The following is a 21490-nucleotide window of genomic DNA, read 5'->3' as shown; positions in this document are numbered from 1 at the left end:
AGTCGTTGGATCGTCGAGTACTTACCAGTAATATCTCGACGGTCAAAATGGTTCTACGATGTATCTCCGATCAAAGAGGGAGCGCTGGTTTTGGTGGTTGACGGAAAAGTGCGTAGCCTATGGATCCGTGGTCGAGTGACCCAAACCTATCCCGGTAAAGATGGCATCATACGTCAAGCCGATGTGGAGACGTCAACTGGGATCTTAAGAAGGAGACCTGTTTGCAAACTTGCCATTCTGGATGTCTTCGATTGTGAACATCGGAAAGCTTTCGACTATGGCCAGGATGATAACGTTGAAAATCACGGAGCATGCAGTAAGAGAGGTGGTGCCAACGAACAAGTGTTCAAACGGCACGAGGGGGAGGATGTGGCGACGCAAGTGTTCATCGATACACCCCCCGGCGTCGTTGACGTTCCGCGGGTCATTGTGTGACACAAGAAGTCAAATATGAACTCTCTGTCAAATAAGGATGATTACTTATTATTGGTAAATCATTGTTTTGGATGGAGCAAGCTTTATCAAGTGAATTAACTTCTTATAATATTTGTACTTAAGCTAATTGTTAAATTGAGTTACAGGCAATTGTGCAACTAAAAAACATTAAATAATTATTGTATACCCAGGAAAATTATTATCTTAACTGAGTAAGGGACCGATTGTAAGTATTACCTATTATTTTATAATTGAATTGAAGCCTAACCAATAAACTATTAACAGCTTTGAGCTTATCACATCGGGAACAAAGGTGGATTTGCTTCAAGGAACTCCGAAAAGTTTCACCCCGTAACAGTAATTTTATAGGCGGGAAAAAATTCTGTGGTGAAGAATGAGCGTAGCTAAAACAGTATTAAATACTATTTTAGCTGACGCTTATTTTTGAAACCATCATGGAACTTCAGGTAAAAAAAATGCTGTGTTTATGGTACATCCCACCATACATAGTGGTACATTCGACGGAAATCATTTTCATCAATTTTATTTCAACTATCGACATGGTAAAATTAAGCGCATTTGTGATCTGCTGAAAATTGCCGGTGCGAGCGCTTAAATTAACCCCCGAAAATGGTAGTTTTTACCGCACATTTTTTTTTTGCGTGTCGACATCTGTTAGGGTTTCGAATGTCCTCATTATGCTGTTGTTTTGAGCATTGTGCTCAAAGATTTCATCTCGGGACGTTATTTCGGATAACTCTGATTGAAGCCTTTGATTTTTAAATGGTAGACTTTATTACAGGAAAAAATATTTCTAATTTTTTCTTTGATATCTTGATTTTGACTTCTCTATACTTCACCACAAAGAATTTGGACTGATAGTTATTTTTACTTTTTTTACAATGCTTATAAAAATCTGTGAGGTGTATAGAAAAAAGGCTTGAAATAGTTCATGCAGCTTTGAGGTTACTTGCTAAAACTAAGCACAATCAATCTACAGATAGATCCTATTATTGGACAAGTCGGTGTTCTATTTTTCACTAACATATGGCAGAAAATTGATTAGATAACACTTGTATATAGTGAAAGCACCTCTATTAGCACAAATTCTTCGTATATTCTAATGATGTTCTTTTTTTCCTAGATCGTAAGTAATGTGACGATAAATAAATAATTAGTTACTTTATCTAGGAAACAAACTTTGCGCGTAATATTATGAACTTCTTCATTACAGAATCTTTTGTTTTGTTCGAATCCCGGTTTGGTAGTTTACTTTTTTGTCGAGAATTTGAGTGTTTTCTCTGGCTTTTGTGTATTTCTTTTTTTTTTCTCTTGTAAGCGTATTTGCCGATATACAATTAAAACTTTTAACCCAATAGAATTTCGGTATTTGTGCTTCCGGTGCAGCACCAACATACGCGTGACAGTTATGCAGAATAATACTTTGCGTGTTGCATTAACTTATTGTTGTTATGTTTTACAAACTAGGGAAGACCTTTAAGCTTACTTATATCGGACTACAGAAAGAATTGAAAAGAAAACATAACGGTCGTTCTATTATACAACGAGTATACGACACCTTCGCAAAATGGGAAATGACTTTAACTAGGTGGCTGGAAAGGGCAAAATGGGAAGTTGTGTTTTACATCTAAGATTATGGCAGTTTCATATCTGATTTCAAATTCAACGTTGACGAGGTGGCAGATGGTGGTTGCGCTTGTACCTTAATATCTACGGCTAATATACCAATTCTTTCTATACAACTTGCGCTTTTCCCTATGGAAAAATAAATGTTAGCTGGCGAACGGGGGGCAACGAATGAGTCTATTGAACTGTTGACCTGTTTGTTTACACAAAGTGGCTCATTCTAAGGGGGGCTCTCCTTCGGTCGTTAATTTTTGTTTTGAACACCTTCAGAATTTGTCTACATTAACCTAAAAACGATCGCTTGCGGTAATACTTATTTGGACAGTTTGTTTAACACTATGGGTGAGTATTTTTGGACGCAGTTTAGGTTGTCTACTCTGAATTGCGTAGGTTTAGATCCGAAAATTTGTACTTTTGTTTGTTTTATATTCGCATCGTCATAATAACTGTTTTTATTTTCGTTTGAGGCACACTTTCTGTCTGAACTAGGGTACTAATTTCGCAAACGTTCGTTATCGTTATACAAACAAGCACACTGAAGTGAATATTAGTCGATTTACGGTTGGATTCTTACGGTTATAATAATATCAAAAGCGGCTGCACTGTTACAATTTGCTCCATAAAACAGAACAAAGAAACAGCCAGAGCTGGGACCGAGGACCAGAGAAATAGTGTGTCAATCACACAGCCAGTGTGTACGCTACCGCCTCAGCAATACTTGCTTCGAACTTTCTCCTGTCAGTCTTTAGTTGCTATTCGGCTGGCAACACTGCCTTTTGTTTGTTTGATTTTTTTTCGCCAAGTCCTCCGGGATCCTACCTTACGCACTGTGATTACTATGCTGGCGTGCGGTTCGCTTTTCTACTACAAAAAATCTTTTCCAAAACCTATCGAATTCTGAAAAATGTTTCTAAATTATTACAAAGTCATTATTTTTCTTTCAAATAAATATGATGTCGTTAGGGTAAGTGTAAACTTTGTGCGTGTAACTAATTTTGGCACTTCCTGCTTAAATTGTTAGTTGTCAAGTGGCAGCTCGATTATAGGAGTCGTTTTTTTCGTAAGACATTAAACAAATGCAAAAGCACCATTCGAAAAAAATATACGTATACCGCAGATTTTCGATGATCCGAATCTGAAACAGTGTTTTAGTTTATCACAAGACTGGATTATTGCTCTAATTCTGCTGTTCGTCAATAAGATTGATACCAAAATCATATTACATAATAAATGCAGAATACTGTCGTCGAAACTAAAATAGTGCGCATTTGAAGATACAAAACTTTGCAAATAAGGTGAATTTCCATGGTAGCAATGATACCAAGGAAATTCAACCTGAAAGTGGACTTTCATAGAATTTGAAAACTAAATCTGTAGTTCGACAAGCCCTCTCACTTCGCATATTGCGTCATTTGTTATACTAGTTTACGCAACAGGTTGCAGAACGATGATTTTTACAGCGCGAATCATACATTTATCCAAAGAGGCTTGCTGTAAAAATCGAGTTCTGCAACAAGTTACGGACAACATTTTTTGCAATTTAGTAGAAGACCGCTTGAGGGTACCGTTTTGATTCATATTACGGACAGCTTCAAATTCCGGACACTCTACTTTGTATGGGAAACATTTCACGCGAAATGTTTCAATTTTTGCTGTTCAAAAGTTCTCAATTTCAAGGCTCGTTTTAGTAAACTTTTTCCATAAGTATCGTTGAAAATTTATAATGCCCAACTACCTTAGATGTCTCTTTGGTGGTTAAACGATTTCGATTGATGATTTGACTGTTCCATTAATGATTATCATGAGCTGTCCGGAATTCGATTCAAAGTGTCCGGAATATGAGGCAAAAGTGAGGAAGCGTCCGGAATAAAAATCATGAATAGGCCACACATTTTGATTTATTTAAAATAATTGAAGTTGCGGAAGCGTATTCTTCACCCACCGTTCGAAAGTAAAGGGCTTCCGACGCTCGATAGCGCTAAGGAATCACACAGAATGATTTATTTTGTATGCTCTATGCGTAATATGAATCAAAACGGTATATGAAATCATATTGGGATGCATCAAATATATTATATTAACTTATTATATATTATTATCATAATATATTTGGATGCATTCGCCATTATTTTTCAAATTCTGTAAATTATCATGTAATTATTCATTACATAACTCAAAATACTTGCGTAGTGAACAGTCGTTACGTAATATTCATTACGCAACTAATTTCAGTTGCATAATTACTATTACCGCACTGCATGACTCAGTGCAAGAAACTAGGTCGTTTCATGACAGATTGGCGTGATGAAAAACAACCTATTACGAAGACAAATTGTAAAAAAAAATCATTACGCAACTCAAAACAGTTGGATTATATACAAAGTTTTGCGTAGTGAGTCATTACGCAACTGAAATAAGTTGCGTAATGCTTCTCGCTCTGAGGTTGTCAGATCCCAGTCAAATACTGCCTCTGAGTTATTCCTACACTGAGGCAAATGTACTATCGAAATACATAGGAGCCCTTTATGAAAATTAACCATGCATAAATGCATAAATTTGCCTTGTGAAATCAAAACTTGAAAACAAAAAATGTTTTCCCAGCAACCTGGATCGAACCAAGAACCTTGCAATCGATAGGCTCGTGCGTACATCACGCACCTATCGACGCCTTGATGTGAAGTGATGCTAAAACGTTCGTATTGCAATAATTGTTCCACCTTCCATAAGGCAAAATGTATGAATTTCGATAGTGCAGTTTGCTGCGTGCTTTTGTGTGTAAAAATAGGCTAATTTTGTAAATAGAGATTCATTAAAGCGCATGCAGGTGGTCTCTAACAACGCATCAAAAGGACGTTGCCCAGAGATACGGTCGTGAAATTTCTCCTATTGAGTTTTTCATGGAGTTTTCTTGTACACAGCCCATTCCAGAGCTCCTCTTGTGAAATGCGCAATATCCGTTCAGATTCAAACGATCCCGTGCCTCGAGATCTGCGGTATCGAATCCCGTATTTTGCAATGTGAATTTCATTCGCTCGGGTGCGAACCAATCAAGCTCTAACGTTACGTGAGAGTAGGAAAGTGGCCAGCCATATTTCACACCAGCTCTAGGAACAGCCCTGTGCTTCGGGACACTGAACAGATGCCGCAGTAACCGCCGCAACGTGCTCGCACTTTCTTGTACGGTGCTTCCAACTGTTGGAGAAACGATAGAAGAAATCGATCATTACTTATGGGGTTACGTTCTTCATGTTTCAGCGCTCACGATCTGAATGCTATCATAACCATAACTCACCCGTATCAGGAAATTCAGCACCGCGTTGACCCCCTTGGTTTCCCACTGAGTGCGGGGTCGTATCCGGAAGGGAGTATTTTCCAGATTGATCGAGAAGTCTCCCTGCGGACAGCGGCCGGTATTGCTGTAGCAATCGCCGGCCGATCCGAATGCCTGAGGCTTGCCGGACCGATCCGTAAACCGGTGGTCGTCCACAAGCACCTGCAGCGTGTGGATGTTGAGTCGAATCTTGCGGTAGTGCGTCGCTCCGTAGTCTATGCTTTCGTCAACTCTATCGGCACTGGATGGCGAGCAAACGCCGGCGATCTCCGCTCGTTTGTTGTTGTAGATGGCATAGTTTTCGAGCAGCCCTGCAGACGAATACGGGAAGGTCAGCACCATTCGTGTAGACACAATATAGGCTAAGGAACACTTACCAGACTGCAACGTTAGATACTCGGTCGGTGCGTTGGACGACATGTTATGGCAGTAGATGCTTACCGGCTGCCCTTTGACGGTCAACATGTACTCACCGTCGTGTCGCGTTCGTCGGGTTCTTTGAATGTCGTGACAGGTGTAGCTTACCAACTTACTGTACCTCGGTTGGCAGTCCGGCGCCGGGCTGCACTTTCGTTTTTGGCCAGGCCTCGGCTCCAGACAGCGAATCGATTCCGTTTTCGTCAGTTCGTCGTAACATTTGACGCTCCTTCGTTGGAAGCCGTCGCATTTGCACTGGAATGTTCACAGAAAAATCAGGTCATTAGCTCCGCTTTTAATACGGTGATATGTAATCTAGACACAGAGTGTTAAGTGTTCCATTGTAAGTGGTGGATCGTGTATTGGTCGTTGAACCTACTTTGTTCCATCGTCCGGTGTTCCAGCGGCAGAAGCTGTGCGTTTCACATGGCTTCACGTTGCTAGGTTTGTGCTTGAGATCGCAAACGTTCGCAGTGTTGCGACCATTACTACAGGTAACATTGCGCGTTGCCAGGCCAGCTCCGCAGCCAACCGAACACTGTATTGTGGGTTTTTGGGTTCAAGGTTTGGTGGTAATAGTAGTAGCAGCAGCAGCAGCGGCAGCAATAAGGCATCAGCAGGCAGCGTCAGTACAATGTGTGATAGGTGAATGTGATGGACGCGGAGTAACGATCGACATGTACACGAGGATCACACGTGGGTGAATGGATAGAGAGGGATGGTAATATGTGGTTTATGGAAAAGAAACAGAAATACAGTAGAATATTAGGATTCTGCACGGTAGAATGGGGTTCCTAAGCTATGTTTGAACATTGAGATGCATCAGTTCAACGGTAACTTAGCGAATGAAGAACATGAGCCCACCTTTGACCACGGGGATACTTCCCACCGGAACTGACAAGGTTTACATTTGCGAACCAGCTTCTTAGCCGGTGGAATCTTTTCGTGGGCACAGAGTTTGGCGTCGACCTTACGGCCGGTTTTCACCGGATGCGGGTTTTCGACAGACTTCGGGAACAGACGCATACAGACACGCTCGCCGACTCGGTAGCCGTCGCCACCACCGCACGTCACATTACACTAAAAACAAGCAGCAAATAACGACGACATATGCCAAGAGAGAGAGAGAAAGAGACAAAAAATGTTCAAAGCGGTTAACATTTCAGGAGCAAGGAAACGGGGACGTAAGATAGGCAACATAAAGGAATTCATGAATAATTACAGGCTTCCAGTTAGTAATCCTCCATTTGAAATGGCAACACGACTCCTTTTCGGGCGGTTTCTGGTTCCATGGGCATTCGTTACTCTCCTTGCCGCGGTGATCTTGACATAGCACCTGACGATAGCGTTTGCAATCGTCATTGCACTAGAACGAGAGAAGAACAAGAGAGAGTATGTCTTAGGGCACGCGAGGCAAAGTTACTGGTTCTGGAAGAGAATCGAATACCATGCATGGAGTTAATGGGTTTACTACGAAACTTTGATGCAAACGATACGATAGTCGGTTTGGGTTGGAAATGACTTGTGAAAGTGATGTTTGATCAATTTGTAGCGATGGGTTGTAGAAACATCTGAAATTAACATTCTACTATTGATCCTGAGTGTAACTAGGATTTTCGTGAAGCGGGCGAACAATCCCAAAGATATTATTCATCAATTTCTCATAAAACGACAACTTTCAACAACTGCATGCTTTCATGCGTCTTATTCAACTGACAATGAACAGTGCATAGAACGAATAGTGGCGCTTAAGCCTAAGCTATAACAAGAGCCATCGGATAACTATGGAGTGAATATAATCTTCCTTAGTAATACCACTCCCTACGAAACGTTTGTTACAATACAATAATACTTTGTTTTGGTTTGTAGATTGAATTTTATTACGAAGCTGAATATATTCTACGAAACTGTTTCGATGCAGAAAAGAAAGAATGATATCATAGTTCGAATGAAATATTTCGTTATATGGAACAAAATATATTTTCAGTGTAGGGTAACGGATTTTGGACCCCCTAAGGAAATGATTTTAGTTTTTTGTTCCAATTCTGGACAAACATTTGAAAAGGGCCCAAGAGGTCTTGAGCCTTTTTTCAGAAACGTTGCTGTTGAGCCCTTCTCAGCCCGCCCACGCAAACTAACACAACTATCAAAAAGATTGATGTTAGCTCTTCCTGATAGTGGTATTGGTGAGTGTGATCGAGTTGAATTGGGCTCAACAGCGCCTTGCAAAGCCAATGTTTACCAATGTCGATGTGCCCTTTTGAAATGTTTGTCCAGAATTACTTAATTGCACAGCGTAATCAAGTCAAAGAACATGTCAAAATGTAAAAAAAACTTCCTCTATGAGATAAAAATGCCCATACGGTCATGTAGGATAAAAAAAAACCTCGAACATAATTGAATCGTGAGACACTGTTTTTCATTATCTTGGACACACCAATACATTTTGAACCCTCAAAGTATATATTTTGGACACCCGGCATTTTTTATCGTTTGGCGACAAAGTCCACGACACTGGTTGTATAGTATGCTTGCTCATAGTCTAATCAATCGATTGACAATGGAAAACCGAAGTTCATAGTTTTGGAAAAAGTTACATTTGATAGATTTCTGATGTATTCAATTTATGTGCGTAACGTGTTGTAACGGTTGCATGGATAAACCGATTACATCAAATTGATTTCAAATAAAATAAACCCATTTTCTTTGTACAAACGGTTGATGCAAGTGCGAAATAGTCCTTTGTTTCCAAATGGCATGCGAATTGAGATGGTCTTTCGATTTAAACTGGGAAATTAGCAGGAAAATGGCCCATGGGGTCCAAAATATATTGGTTACCCTATTTATTCCCAAATAGCCCTCCATGAGCAATCGGAATAAAATTAAGAAATGCGGATGTTTTGTATCTGTATTTTGACAAGCAACAATAATCAATTAGGGCCAAGGATGGAAAAAAATCGCCTCTAGCGACTAACAACATAGTATTTGAATAGTCTAAGAAGGCCGTTGCTCTTACAGAAGCATGATTCGAACAGCTCATCACGCGTGCATAGTAAGGATAAATGGAGCATCCGATGCACTGTTTGTCGCGGGACAAACCGTTTGTCGGATGTTGTTACAAGTCGCGATTAGCATGAATCAGAACGCGTTCACGGCATAATTTTTCACTCAGATCATACCCGATAGGCATTTGAATCTTATATGACATACCACAAGGCAGATCGCGGAATAAAAACGTAAAAATCCTCCAAAAGTTATGACTTTGGTTTGCGAACAATTGATCGTTAGCACACATGCCTAGCGATTCATTTTTCGCAGAGCGGAGTTTGTTGTTAGGACTTGACGACTAATGGTTAATCGTTGTTGCTATGATCGCACGATAAAGAACAACCGCGATGCATCGTTTATTTTGTCATGATCACTAGATTTCCATCCTTGATTAGGGCAGAATTTAAAATTATGATACTCAAATTTACTCATATGACTATTTTTATTGATATTCTGCTGCTTGATATACAGAGGGTTTAAGGATCTTTCCAAAAGTGGCCACTGCTGGCAGATGTTGGCCCCCTCTTCTAGCGATTCCAGGGCATTCTGGACGAATTATGTACACACTAGATGGCTAGGATCATTTGAAAATTAGTGGTCCAAAGTAACTGCGAAAATAGTGGTCCAAAGTAACCCTTGTGGCCCAATGTCACCCCGCATGGCGATACTTGTTTTTCGATATCCTGAGGCAGATATTGCAGAATTTGATCAAAGCAACCGAAGAAAAACATCGCATCTGTACTGGTCTATGATTGGCAAAGTTTCGCAAATTGTGACAAGCTTGACAAATAGCAGCAGCGAAGGAGAGCCCCAAATAGAGAGCGATGATAAAACCCATTTTTCTCGCCTCAAGCGTTTTGCACTAAAATTGGGACAGGGCTATAGGACTCTATTGGGGGAAAGTATTTTATTGCGGTAACACAAAGCAACCAAAGGATACTTAGCAACCATGATCCATATCGCCGCCAACCTAGCAAAGAAAATCAAACTTTGACTTCGCCTTCCTTGTGAAAAATCTTACCGCGTTTGATGTTCCCGCATTCGATATTTGAGTTTCAAACGCACACAACAATACTTTACTGGCATGATAAACAATCTCCGAACATCCGCTCGTGATAGTGTCCCTTAGGTTTGGAGCTTATTTAGATGGGTTTTATCATGCAAATAATCAGAGCTGTAATGCAGCCCACATACGCTCAGACGGTTTGACCAACATTGGCTTCGCCTCCCAAGTTAGTCAGACCGATTTATGTTGATGTAACCGTTTGATCGACTGTCAAAGTTCGTTGCATCAACACTGTTTTCCTTTGCATGTTTCGAATCCTACATGCAAACAAATTTTCTTGTATAATCTACCGAATCCATGTTAAGTTTACTATAATCTGGTGAAAATCACTGAGCAGTACAGTAAATTTGACTATGTCCATAGTAGCATCGACTACAAAGCATTGTATTTCAATCCGTGACACCCACCGTACAACACAGTGTGGTCAAAAGTATGATGCTAAACTTCTCAAATCTCGAATGTTTCTTGTCATAAATACTACAACTCTGCTTAAATTGACAGAAGAATTTTTTTTGTGTAGTGATGTTGAATATGTTTTGGTAGAGTTAACAGATTAATGTAGTCGGTTGAAAATCGTTGGTGCAGTTCTTAATTCTACCATGGATTCAGTAGTTTCTACAATAAAATTCATTTCAGTGTAGTCCAGTGGATATGTGATTGTTATTTTTTCGCATTTTGTGGCTCTGGGGAGAATATCTTTATGATCGTAATAAGGAAGAGCTAAACCTTCAAAATTTAGGTACCGGAGAAAATGGATATGGATGAGGAATTCCAGTTACGGGGAATTATTCTGAGCGATATGGGAATGGCTATGGGCATTTTTTCAAACATTATATCCAGTATCTTTCAGTGGTTTCCTTCTAGTTATTCTACTTTGAAGTTTTTCCGTTGGTTTATACTAGGGATTCCACCAAAAATTCTACCTAAGATTCTATCAGGAATTTTATCAATAATTCCTCTAGAAATGTATCCACAGATTCAACCAGAAACTACTTCGGGGACCGTTCAGGCATACCTACAGGTAGCATTATCCTATTGAATTCTTCCAAGATTCTTCTACAGATCATTCAAGATTTTCTTCTCTGATTCCTTCAAAGATCAGTCCCACAAATTTCTCTAGTAATTTCTTGAGTAAATCTTCAGGACTTACTCCAAGAATTCCTCCAGAGATTGTTATAACAATTTCTTCAAAGATTACTTCAGGAATTCCTCTAGAAGTCTAGAAGTTAGTTCCAAGGATTCCATTTCGCATTACTCAGTATTCATATCACGAATTCTTTCGGATACTTCTCAGGGGAAGAAGAAATTCCTTCAAGAAATTCCCCCAAGAAGTTCATCAGAACATTTTTCAGGGCTTCCTTCTAGGATTCCTTCTTAACTTCCACAAGAAGTTGTTTCAAAACTTTCACCAGGAATTTCTTCAGCAATTCTTTCTAGTAATTTTTTTTACAGATTCCTCCAGGGATTTATACAAAAACTTCAGGAGGGATTTCTTCAGAACTAATCACTTTGGATTTTCTTTAGAGATACCGCTTGCAATTTTTTAAGTTTTCTTCTAGAAAATCTTCAATAAATTCTTCTATAAATTCCACCAGTGTTTTCTTCAAACATTCTTCCTTGTATCTCTGAAGGGACCCTATGAGGCATTAGTCCTGGAATTTCTACAGTAATTGCTTTAAGAATCTACCAGAAATTTATCCGAGAATTCTTAAAGGAATTAATCCACCAATTCCTTCTAGTATTTCCTGAAGGATTTTTTACAAGGAATCCACCAGGAATTACCATAGAGAATCCTTTAGGAATTCCTTCAGGGATCGCTGAAGGAATTCCTGCTTTGAATAAGGAACTCATGATAGAGTCACTGGATGATTTACTGGTGAATTCCCAAATTACTGAAATCTTTGTAAGACGAATTTCGTGTGGCATCCCTTGATTAATTCCGGGATAAATACCTTTAGGAATGCTGGGAAGAACCTCTCGAGGAATTTCAGGAGGACTCCCTTGAAAAATTCCTGGAGGAATCTCTTGAGGGATCTCCTAGAGCATCGTTTCCCAAAATTGTGTTTCGCGACCCCCCAACGCTTCGTTACCTCGCTTTTTGTTGGAGGAACCTTCAGAAGAATTCCTGATAGAATCCCTGACGGAACTTCTGATGGAATCGCAGAAGGTGTTCATGATGGTATCCCAAGAGGATGTTATAATGAAATCTTTGAAGTATTTCCAATGGAATCCTTGGAAGAAATTGATGTACTCCCTGGAGGAACTCCTGATGGCATCTTTTGAAAAACTCTTGATAGAGTTTCTATAGGAATTCAAGATAGAAAATCAGGAGAAACTCCTAATGGAAACCTTGAAGGAATTTCTGATAAAATCCCTAGAAGAACTCCTGATGGAAACCCTAGAGGCACTTCTGCTGTAATCCCTTTTTTTTTTTTCCTGTTCGGAACATAAACCACTGCGACCAATACTTGATCTATTGTAGTATATCCCGTGTCCTTTGTTTAGTGCATGTCGTGTTACCTTATCACTATTGAGAAGTGATAAAGTATTCGGTTTTCTTACAGCTGTAATTCCTAACTTGATCGTAGGAAAGGATTCTAATTGAAAGGTTCCGCTGTTTAGACCCTTTGAAGAATGTGGTGGGTACACTCTCCACAGGCGCGCCCCTTTATCAGTCAAAATCGAATCCCTTGATAAAGCCAAGAAATTACACCGATATTGTCCATGCATCAGAATCCTAGTCCTTACTGCTGCAAACTAGAGAACTAAATAAATAAAAGATTAGAAAAACAAATTGTTGTATTCGACTCATTTTTTTTTCCTTGTCTCAAGATCATTCTCTGCCACTAGGAAAACCGAGACTTGTCACTGTCAACAAGGTTTAAAAATGTAACAAGGACTAAAATTGTTCCTTTGATTACTATAATATCCTGTTCTCTTCGTTTGAAACAGTCAGGACTAGGGTTCACTGGTAGATCTTTACCCCATAACGCACCACGAAAAGGTGATCTACCCGCGTTATGGGTATGCTGTAATCCCTAGAAGAACATCTGATGTAATCACTGGAGGAACTCTTAATGGATTCTCTGAAGGTGCTCCTGGTAGGATCCCTATAGGAACTCTTGATGAAATCCCTGATAGTATGCCTGGCGGAACTCCTTATAAAATTCCAACAAGAAATCCTGATGGAATTCCTTGAGGAACACCTGATATAATCTCTAGAGGAATTCCATGTGCCTTTTCAGAAGGAACTCCTGATGGAATCCCTAGAGTAACTTCTGAAACAATCCCTGTAGGAATTCCAGGTGGAATCTCTGAAGGAACTCCTGATGGAATTCCTTGGGAACTCCCGATGAAATTCCAACAAGAACTCATATTAATAGACTCAGGGGAACTCCTGATGGAATCCCTACAGAAACTTTTGATAGAATCCCTGGAGGAATTCCAGATGGAATATCTTATGAAAATGCTAATGAAATCCCTGAAGGAACTCCTGATGGAATTCCTAAAAGAACTCCTGATAAGATTCCTGATGGCACTCCTGATAAAATACCTAGAAGAACTCCTTATGATAATCTCGAAGAAATTTTGGTGGAATTCTTAGAGGAACTCTTGATATAATTTCTAAAAGAACTCCTGATAGAATCTCTTGAGGAATTCCAGGTGAAATCTCAGAAGGAATTCTTGATGGAATCCCTGCAGGATCTCTTGATGAAATCGCCAGAATAACTCGAATAGAAGCTCTAAAAGTACTCCTGATAGAATTCCAGGTGAAATCTCAGAAGGAATTCTTGATGGAATCCCTGCAGGATCTCTTGATGAAATCGCCAGAATAACTCGAATAGAAGCTCTAAAAGTACTCCTGATAGAATCCCTGGAGGAGCTCCGGATGGAATATTTGGAGGAATTTTTAAAGATATTCGTGAAGTAACTCTTGATGAAGTCAAGTAAGGCAGCGTCCATTTATCACGTAACGCTATAATTGGAAATTGTTAACCCCCTCCCCCCTCCGTAACGCTTTTTGTATGAAAAATTTCATATTTTTGTATGAGCCGTAACGCTTCAGCCTACTCCCCCCTCCCCCTAGAGCGTTACGTAATTTGTGGATGCCGCCTAAGGAACTCCTGATGAAATCCTCAGAAGAACTCCTGATGGAATCCCTGGAGGAATTCCAGGAGGAATCTTTGAATTAACTTCTGATGGAATCCTTGGAGAAACGTCTAATAGAATTGCTTGGAGGAGCTTCTGATGGAATTACTTGGAGAAACTTCTGATGGAAATGCTTGGAGAACTCCTGATGGAATCCAAGTACAATCCCCGTAGGAACTCCCGATGGAATCTCTGGAGGAATTTCAGAAAGAATCCCTAATGGTATGTCTAGAAGAATCTGATAGAATCCCTATAGGAACCCTGATGGAATTTTTGGAGGAATTTCTAAAGATATTCTTGAAGGAACTTCTGATGAAATCATGGGAGGAACTCTTGATGGAATCCCTAGAGGAACTTTCAATGAAATCCCTAGAGCCTAGGAAAAAATCCGATGGAGTCCCTAAAAGTACTGCTGATGGAACCCTCGAAGAAACTCCTGATGGAATCTTTCGTGGAATTCATGATTGAATTTTTAGAAGTACTTCTGATGAAATTCCTGGACGAACTCGTGTTTAATTTTCTAGAATAACTCCTGAACCCTAGAGGAAGTTCTGATGGAATCCCTGTTGGAACTCCTGATGGAATCCTTGGAGGAAATTTTGGTTCCTGGTGGAATCCTCACAATAACATCTGATGGAAACTTTTGAAGTTCTCCTGATGGAATCCCTGGAAAAAGTTTATGATGAATCCTTAAAAGAATTCCTGATAGAGTTCCTTGAGGAACTCCTGATGGAATCCCATGAGGAATTCCAGGTGAACTTTCAGATGGAATTTTCTAAAGGAATTCTTGTTAAATCACTGGACAAAATCTTGATTAAACTCTTGGAGGAACACCTGGTGGGTGGTAAATGACTGGACAATGCGTACCATTGGTACTTCGCGTACCTGCAGGTATAAAATAGACCCCATTTGTGGTCCTTAGCCTCTTGTCCAGTAACTCCTATCCCTACCTCCCCGTGGTGCCGCCTGGGATACGAGTAACCGTAGGGAAGATCGGGTAACCAACCCTGGTGGAACCTTGGTCGTATGCTGACAGGGAAGGGGGCTCCTCTCTTCTGAGGGTGTAGTTTATCAGAGCGTCTGTTCTCCATGTTAGGAGCGGCTCAAAACAGCGTCTGTTCTCCATGTTAGGAGCGGCTGATCATCGTCCTAGTGCCAGCGTGGGACTCTAAACAGTGCTGTGCACGATGATCCTCCGGCGAGACAGGGGGTTGGTGCAGGCCTTACAAGCCAGCCGTAAAAACCATCAGTACAGGAAGCATACAATGTAAATTCGGACCGGAACAATCGGCATAGACCCAGGCATCGAAAACGGACTAACGATTGGAAACTCGGATCATGGAACTGTAAGTCTCTCAATTTCTTGGGAAGTACCCGCATTCTTTCCGAATTATTGAGGGTCCGTAAGTTCGACATCGTAGCGCTGCAGGAGGTTTGCTGGAAAGGGTCGACGGTACATACGTATAGGGATGGTTATACCATCTACCAGAGCTGCGGCAATAGACATGAGCTGGGCACAGCTTTTATCGTGATGGGTGAAATGCAGAGGCGCGTGATTGGGTGGTGGCCAATCGACAACAGAATGTGCAAATTGAGGATCAAAGGCCGTTTCTTCAATATCAGCATAATCAACGTGCACAGCCCTCACCTAGCAAGTGACGATGACGATAAGGACGCTTTCTACGCGCAGCTGGAACGTGAATACGACGGCTGCCCAAGCCATGATGTCAAAATCGTTATCGGAGATCTCAACGCTCAGGTTGGCCGGGAGAAGGAATTTAGACCGATTATAGGGAAGTTCAGCGCTCACCAGCTTACGAACGAAAACGGCCTTAGACTGATTGATTTCGCCGCCTCCAAATCATGGCCATACGTAGTACCTACTTCCAGCACAGCCTCCCGTATCGGTACACCTGGAGATCACCCCAACAGACTGAATCACAAATCGACCACGTTTTGATTGATGGAAGGCACTTCTCGGACATTATCGACGTCAGAACCTATCGCGGCGCAAACATCGATTCGGACCACTACCTTGTGACGGTTAAAGTGCGCCAACGACTCTCCGTTGTGAACAACATTCGGTACCGACGCCCGCCCCGGTACAATCTGGAGCGACTCAAGCAACCCGAAGTCGCAACTGAATACGCGCAAAGCCTTGAGGCAGCGTTGCCGGAAGAGGGAGAGCTCACCGAAGCCCCTCTTGAGGACTGCTGGAGTAGTCTCAAAGCAGCCATAAACAACGCAGCGGAAGGTGCCATTGGGTTCGTGGAAGCAAATCGACGGAACGGTTGGTTCGACGAGGAGTGTCAGACGGTTTTGGACGAGAAGAATGCAGCGCGGGCGATGATGCTGCAGCAAGGCACCCGTCAAAACGTGGAACGATACAAACAGAAGCGAAGACAGCAAACCCATCTATTCCGGGATAAAAAGCGCCGCCTGGAAGAATTGGAGTGCGAAGAGATGGAGCAGTTGTATCGTTCTCAAGAAACACGTAAGTTCTACAAGAAACTAAATGCATCCCGCAAAGGCTTTGTGCCGCGAGCCGAAATGTGCCGGGATAAGGATGGAGGTATCTTGACGGACGAACGTGAGGTGATTGAAAGGTGGAAGCAGCACTACGATGAACACCTAAACGGCGCAGAGGAGGAAGATCAAGACAGCAGGAGGAATGGCTTCATCAGTACGGCGGATGAGGGAGACGTGCCAACTCCCACAATAGGTGAAGTTAAGGATGCTATCAAACAGCTCAAGAACAACAAAGCAGCTGGAAAGGATGGTATTAGAGCGGAACTTATTAAAATGGGCCCGGACAGGTTGGCCACTTGTCTGCACCGATTGATAACCAGGATCTGGGATACAGAACAGCTACCGGAGGAGTGGAAGGAGGGAATAATATACCCAATATTCAAAAAGGGTGACAAGTTAGAATGTGAGAACTATCGAGCGATCACCATTCTTAATGCAGCCTATAAAGTGCTTTCCCAGATCATCTTCCGCCGTCTATCGCCACTGGCAAGCAGATTTGTTGGAAGTTATCAAGCCGGATTTGTGGACGGGCGATCGACGACAGACCAAATCTTTATGTTGCGGCAGATCCTCCAAAAGTGTCGCGAATATCAAGTCCCTACGCACCACCTATTCATCGATTTCAAAGCGGCCTATGATACCATCGACCGCGAAGAGCTATGGAAGATTATGGATGAGAACGGTTTTCCCGGGAAACTGACTAGACTGATCAAAGCAACGATGGATAGTGTACAGTGCTGTGTGAAGATATCGGGTGCATTATCGGACCCGTTTGAAACACGCAAAGGACTTCGACAAGGCGATGGTCTTTCCTGCCTCCTGTTCAATATTGCGCTAGAAGGTGTTATGAAACGGGCGGGCTTCAACATGCGGGGCACGATCTTCAATAAATCCAGCCAGTTCATTTGTTTCGCTGACGACGTGGACATTGTCGGAAGAACGTTCCAGGTGGTTGCTGAACAGTATACCAGGCTGAAACGTGAAGCAGATCGGGTTGGATTGAAGGTAAATACGTCGAAGACGAAATATCTGCTGGCTGGAGGAACCGAGCGCGATAGAGTGGGGATGAGTTCGAGGTGGTGGACGAATTCGTCTACCTCGGATCATTGATAACGTCGGATAACAACTGCAGCAGAGAAATTCGAAGACGTATCATCGCCGGAAGTCGTGCTTACTATGGACTCCACAAGACCTTGCGGTCTGGTAAACTTCACTTCCGTACTAAGTGTACCATGTACAAGACGCTAATAAGACCGGTAGTTCTCTACGGGCATGAGACGTGGACAATGCTCGAAGAGGACCTGCAAGCGCTAGGAGTTTTTGAACGACGTGTGCTTCGGACGATCTTCGGCGGAGTATGTGAGAATGGCGTATGGAGGAGAAGAATGAACCACGAGCTTGCGCAACTCTACGGTGAACCCAGTATCACGAAAGTCGCCAAAGCTGGAAGGGTACGATGGGCGGGACACGTTGTGAGAATGCCGGACAACAATCCCGCAAAAATGGTGTTCACCTCAAATCCGGCCGGTACAAGACGAAGGGGAGCGCAACGAGCTAGGTGGTTCGACCAAGTGGAGCAGGATCTTGGAAGTGTGGGGCGATCGAGGAATTGGAGGTTAGCAGCCATGGACCGAGTTAGTTGGCGTAACATTGTGACGCAGGTCATGTCTTAAAGGACGTAGAGCCAGCAAAAGTAAAAGTAAGGAACACCTGGTGGAATCATGAAAGAATTACCGATGAAATCCACGAAGAAAATTTGGTAGTTTTTCTAAAGAAATTCCTGCAGCTTTACCTGGAGGGATTCCTGATAAATTCCTTGTAGGATTTCCTGGTACAATCCCTGGAGGAATTTCTTATTGAACTATAGTTATAGTTATAACTTCTGGTGTAAACTGTCTGATTGCCTGTGGGCTGCATAACAGTAGACAATAAACAGACTCTCATGATGTGTTGCGGATCATGTTCGTTACAGAGAGCGATAAGTGAGAGATACTCTCAATTTTCTCAGAATTCAGCGCCTGTCCTGGGGATATTTGATACAGTCAACTCTCCCTTACTCGATATTCGGTATCTAGATATGATTAAAAAATGGATTTTGAGTTTTTTGTTTTGTTGAGATTTTTTTCGCAATTTCGTTGTTCACAATTGACTCCAGATTCATTAAAAAATAAAAAAAATAAAAATAATAAGTTCGTTCAAACAGGTTCAGACGACCCAGTGTTTAGCATAGCACCACGGCCTTAATTGAAATTAGTAAACAAACTGTGAACGATAAATATAAACCGCTCAAATCTATATAAATATAAATTAATTGGTGTTTGTATGTCACGAGTTGGCTTGAAAACGGTTCAACGGATTTACATCATTCTTTCATTGTTGGATTCGAAAAAGGAATGCAACGAATTTGTGAGTTAGAGCATTGGTGAAAATCATTCGAAAAAAAAAGAAAAAAATGGAACCTAGGATGGAACCATTTGCTGACAGTTCCTAAGTGATTTTGGCATGGCCTACTTCACAGCCTACTGGTTGGTAATACAACGTTTGCATGGACAGCTAGATTGTGATAAAACAGACTGTCAGTTTGTTATGTCTTTCAGGCTGTGAACCGTTCCACCGATTCATTTAACTTTTAGTTAAATTTAAACATTTCGGTAGTTATTTTCTTCTCAAATGGTTAAAATAAGCTTCGCGCTCGACCCATTTGAGTTTTAACAGTCAAGTAGTATTTCAGAACAAAGTTTAAAGATTAAAGATCTCTCCAATTGATCACTCAAAGGGGGTTTTCCTTCTTCCAAATTTTAGTGAAAATAAATAAAGTTGAAAGATGATTAGTTATTCTCAAATTACTAGGAGCAGAAAATAACTTTTGGCCTGTCAAGTTTAACCATGCTCCAGAGCAGGATTATTTTGAACTGGAGGGGAAATAACTATCGATTTGTCAAATTTTAACTAAAAGTTAAACGAATCGGTTAAACCAGTGATTCCCAAAGTGGACGAATTCGCCCCCCGGGGGGCGATTTTCAGGTGCAAGGGGGCGAAAATTTATAAAACTGAATTTGGGGGGCGAAAATGTTAGAAAGGGGGCGAAAATTATGGTATGACAGCAATTGAAAAACAATAATTAATTCAACAGTGCGCATCGTACCTTCGTGCTGTGCGTACACGAATTCTCTCTGCTCTTGGAAGTTTTCTTAAAAACTACCTACAGCAATAAAACAGTACTTTTCAGTGCTAAAATTAAAAACGGTACTTTTCAGTGCTACTTAAACAGTACTTTTCAGTACTACTTTTTTCTACTATTGATCCCTTTACGATCCTTGTTTGGACCCGTGCCTTCGATTTTTCGTTGGACCCGTTGGCGAAAGCTAGCGGTGGTAATCCTTCTTGGACACCGTCTAGGGAAAAAACCTCTCGAAGGTCACGTCTTTCTCGTTTATTAACTAAACATGGTATCAACAACTAACAAAAGGAAGGGTGAATCTCTGAATTCACTACTTCCTTCCAAAAAAGTGGGTTTTAAAACTGTCACTACACGTGGCAAGAATGGAAGAAAGGACGCTTCCCCGGAATGCGAACTGTCTTCTAAGGGTGAAATGAATAATTGTATTGAAATGAGCAATCAGTTCGATGCTCTAGACAAATTTTCCGAACACCAAATCGAAGCAGCCTCTAGCCCAGGCTCTGTGATTCAAGTGAGGAAACAAAGAGTGCCGCCTATCGTGGTCAGTTGTTCCGAATTTGGGGGATTTAGGCAGGAGATCTTGAACTCCATTAGGGGAATCAAGGTTTCCTTCCAAATCGCAAAGAAAGGAGACTGTCGCGTTTTGCCGGAAACTCTTAAAGATCGCGAACTTCTTATCAGATATCTTGAAGAGAAGAAGCACAAATTTTTTACTTATGACGACAAAACTGAACGTTTGTTCAAAGTCGTCTTGAAAGGTCTCTCAAGTGACTATAAGTCACCTGAAGAGATCAAAAATGGAATAAATGATTTACTTGGATTTTCCCCAGTCCAAGTAATCATTATGAAAAAGAGAACCCAATCTGGCATTGTTCGGAAAGGGCTTTCTCAAGAATATTATTTAGTTCACTTTAACAAAAAAGAACTAAATAATATTAAAGCTTTAGAAAAAGCTAAACTTATGTTCGATGTCCGTGTGACGTGGGAACATTTCCAGAAACCTGGAGGAAATTACCAGAACCCCACTCAGTGCCGTCGGTGCCAAAAGTGGGGTCATGGTACAAAAAATTGTCGCATGGATGCTAAATGCATGATTTGCGGAGGTTCTTCTCACGCTAAGGACGACTGTCCTGTGAAAGAAGATACCAGAAAATTTCAATGTGCCAATTGCAAGGGCCCTCACAAAGCTAACTTTTGGGAATGCATTTCACGCAAAAGAGTCATTGAGGCTCGTGCCAAGCAGATGAAGGATAATATCCGTTACGATAACGGTCGTTTCCGGAATTTGCCTGGTAGAGTATCGAACAATGCTCATTTTTCAGTTAACGATCGCTTGATTAGGAATCATACCCACCAGGAAGATCATAATCATGCTCATTCACAAACAAATTTAAATCCGTCGGGTAGCCGTTCGAATCTTTCAATTTCGAATGTATCTACCCACGGTAAATCCTTTGCCGATATCGTAGCAGGTAATTTGAACTCTTCCCCTGTTCGTTCCATGAGTACCCATTCTACTTGTTTCAAATCAAATGGAAAAAACCCTACCGCCACAGGTAACTCCCACCCCGCTTCTTCGTCTACCGAAAATTCCAATGGGAAATCATCAGATGATATGTCTGCCTCTGATTTTAATTTTCTAACTGAACAATTGAATCTAATGATTGATGCAATGTTCAAAGCCACC

At 41.3% G+C, this 21490-nt stretch overlaps 1 protein-coding gene across 6 annotated transcripts in view; it reads right to left on the bottom strand.

Moving 5' to 3' along the window:
• Positions 1–4770: 4770 nt before the first annotated feature.
• The window catches only part of LOC5567517 (A disintegrin and metalloproteinase with thrombospondin motifs 9), a 745053-nt gene continuing 728333 nt past the window's right edge, over positions 4771–21490 (bottom strand). For 4 of the 6 annotated variants that reach the window (XM_021852718.1, XM_021852716.1, XM_021852714.1 and 1 more), the window contains 6 exons: positions 7053–7196; positions 6695–6910; positions 6210–6368; positions 5791–6085; positions 5375–5724; positions 4771–5274 (listed from right to left, as the gene is read on the bottom strand). In XM_021852718.1, coding sequence (XP_021708410.1) covers positions 5176–5274; positions 5375–5724; positions 5791–6085; positions 6210–6368; positions 6695–6910; positions 7053–7196 — 1263 coding nt within the window. In that variant the 3' untranslated portion in view covers positions 4771–5175. The remainder of the gene's footprint in view (positions 5275–5374; positions 5725–5790; positions 6086–6209; positions 6369–6694; positions 6911–7052; positions 7197–21490) is intronic. The other 2 variants (XM_021852717.1, XM_021852719.1) reach the window with 2 other exon arrangements.

The sequence above is a fragment of the Aedes aegypti genome, chromosome 3 (genome assembly GCF_002204515.2).
Source record: "Aedes aegypti strain LVP_AGWG chromosome 3, AaegL5.0 Primary Assembly, whole genome shotgun sequence".
NCBI lineage: Eukaryota > Metazoa > Arthropoda > Insecta > Diptera > Culicidae > Aedes > Aedes aegypti.
Note: the sequence above shows the minus strand (reverse complement) of the source record. Positions and strands in the feature narration are given on the sequence as shown.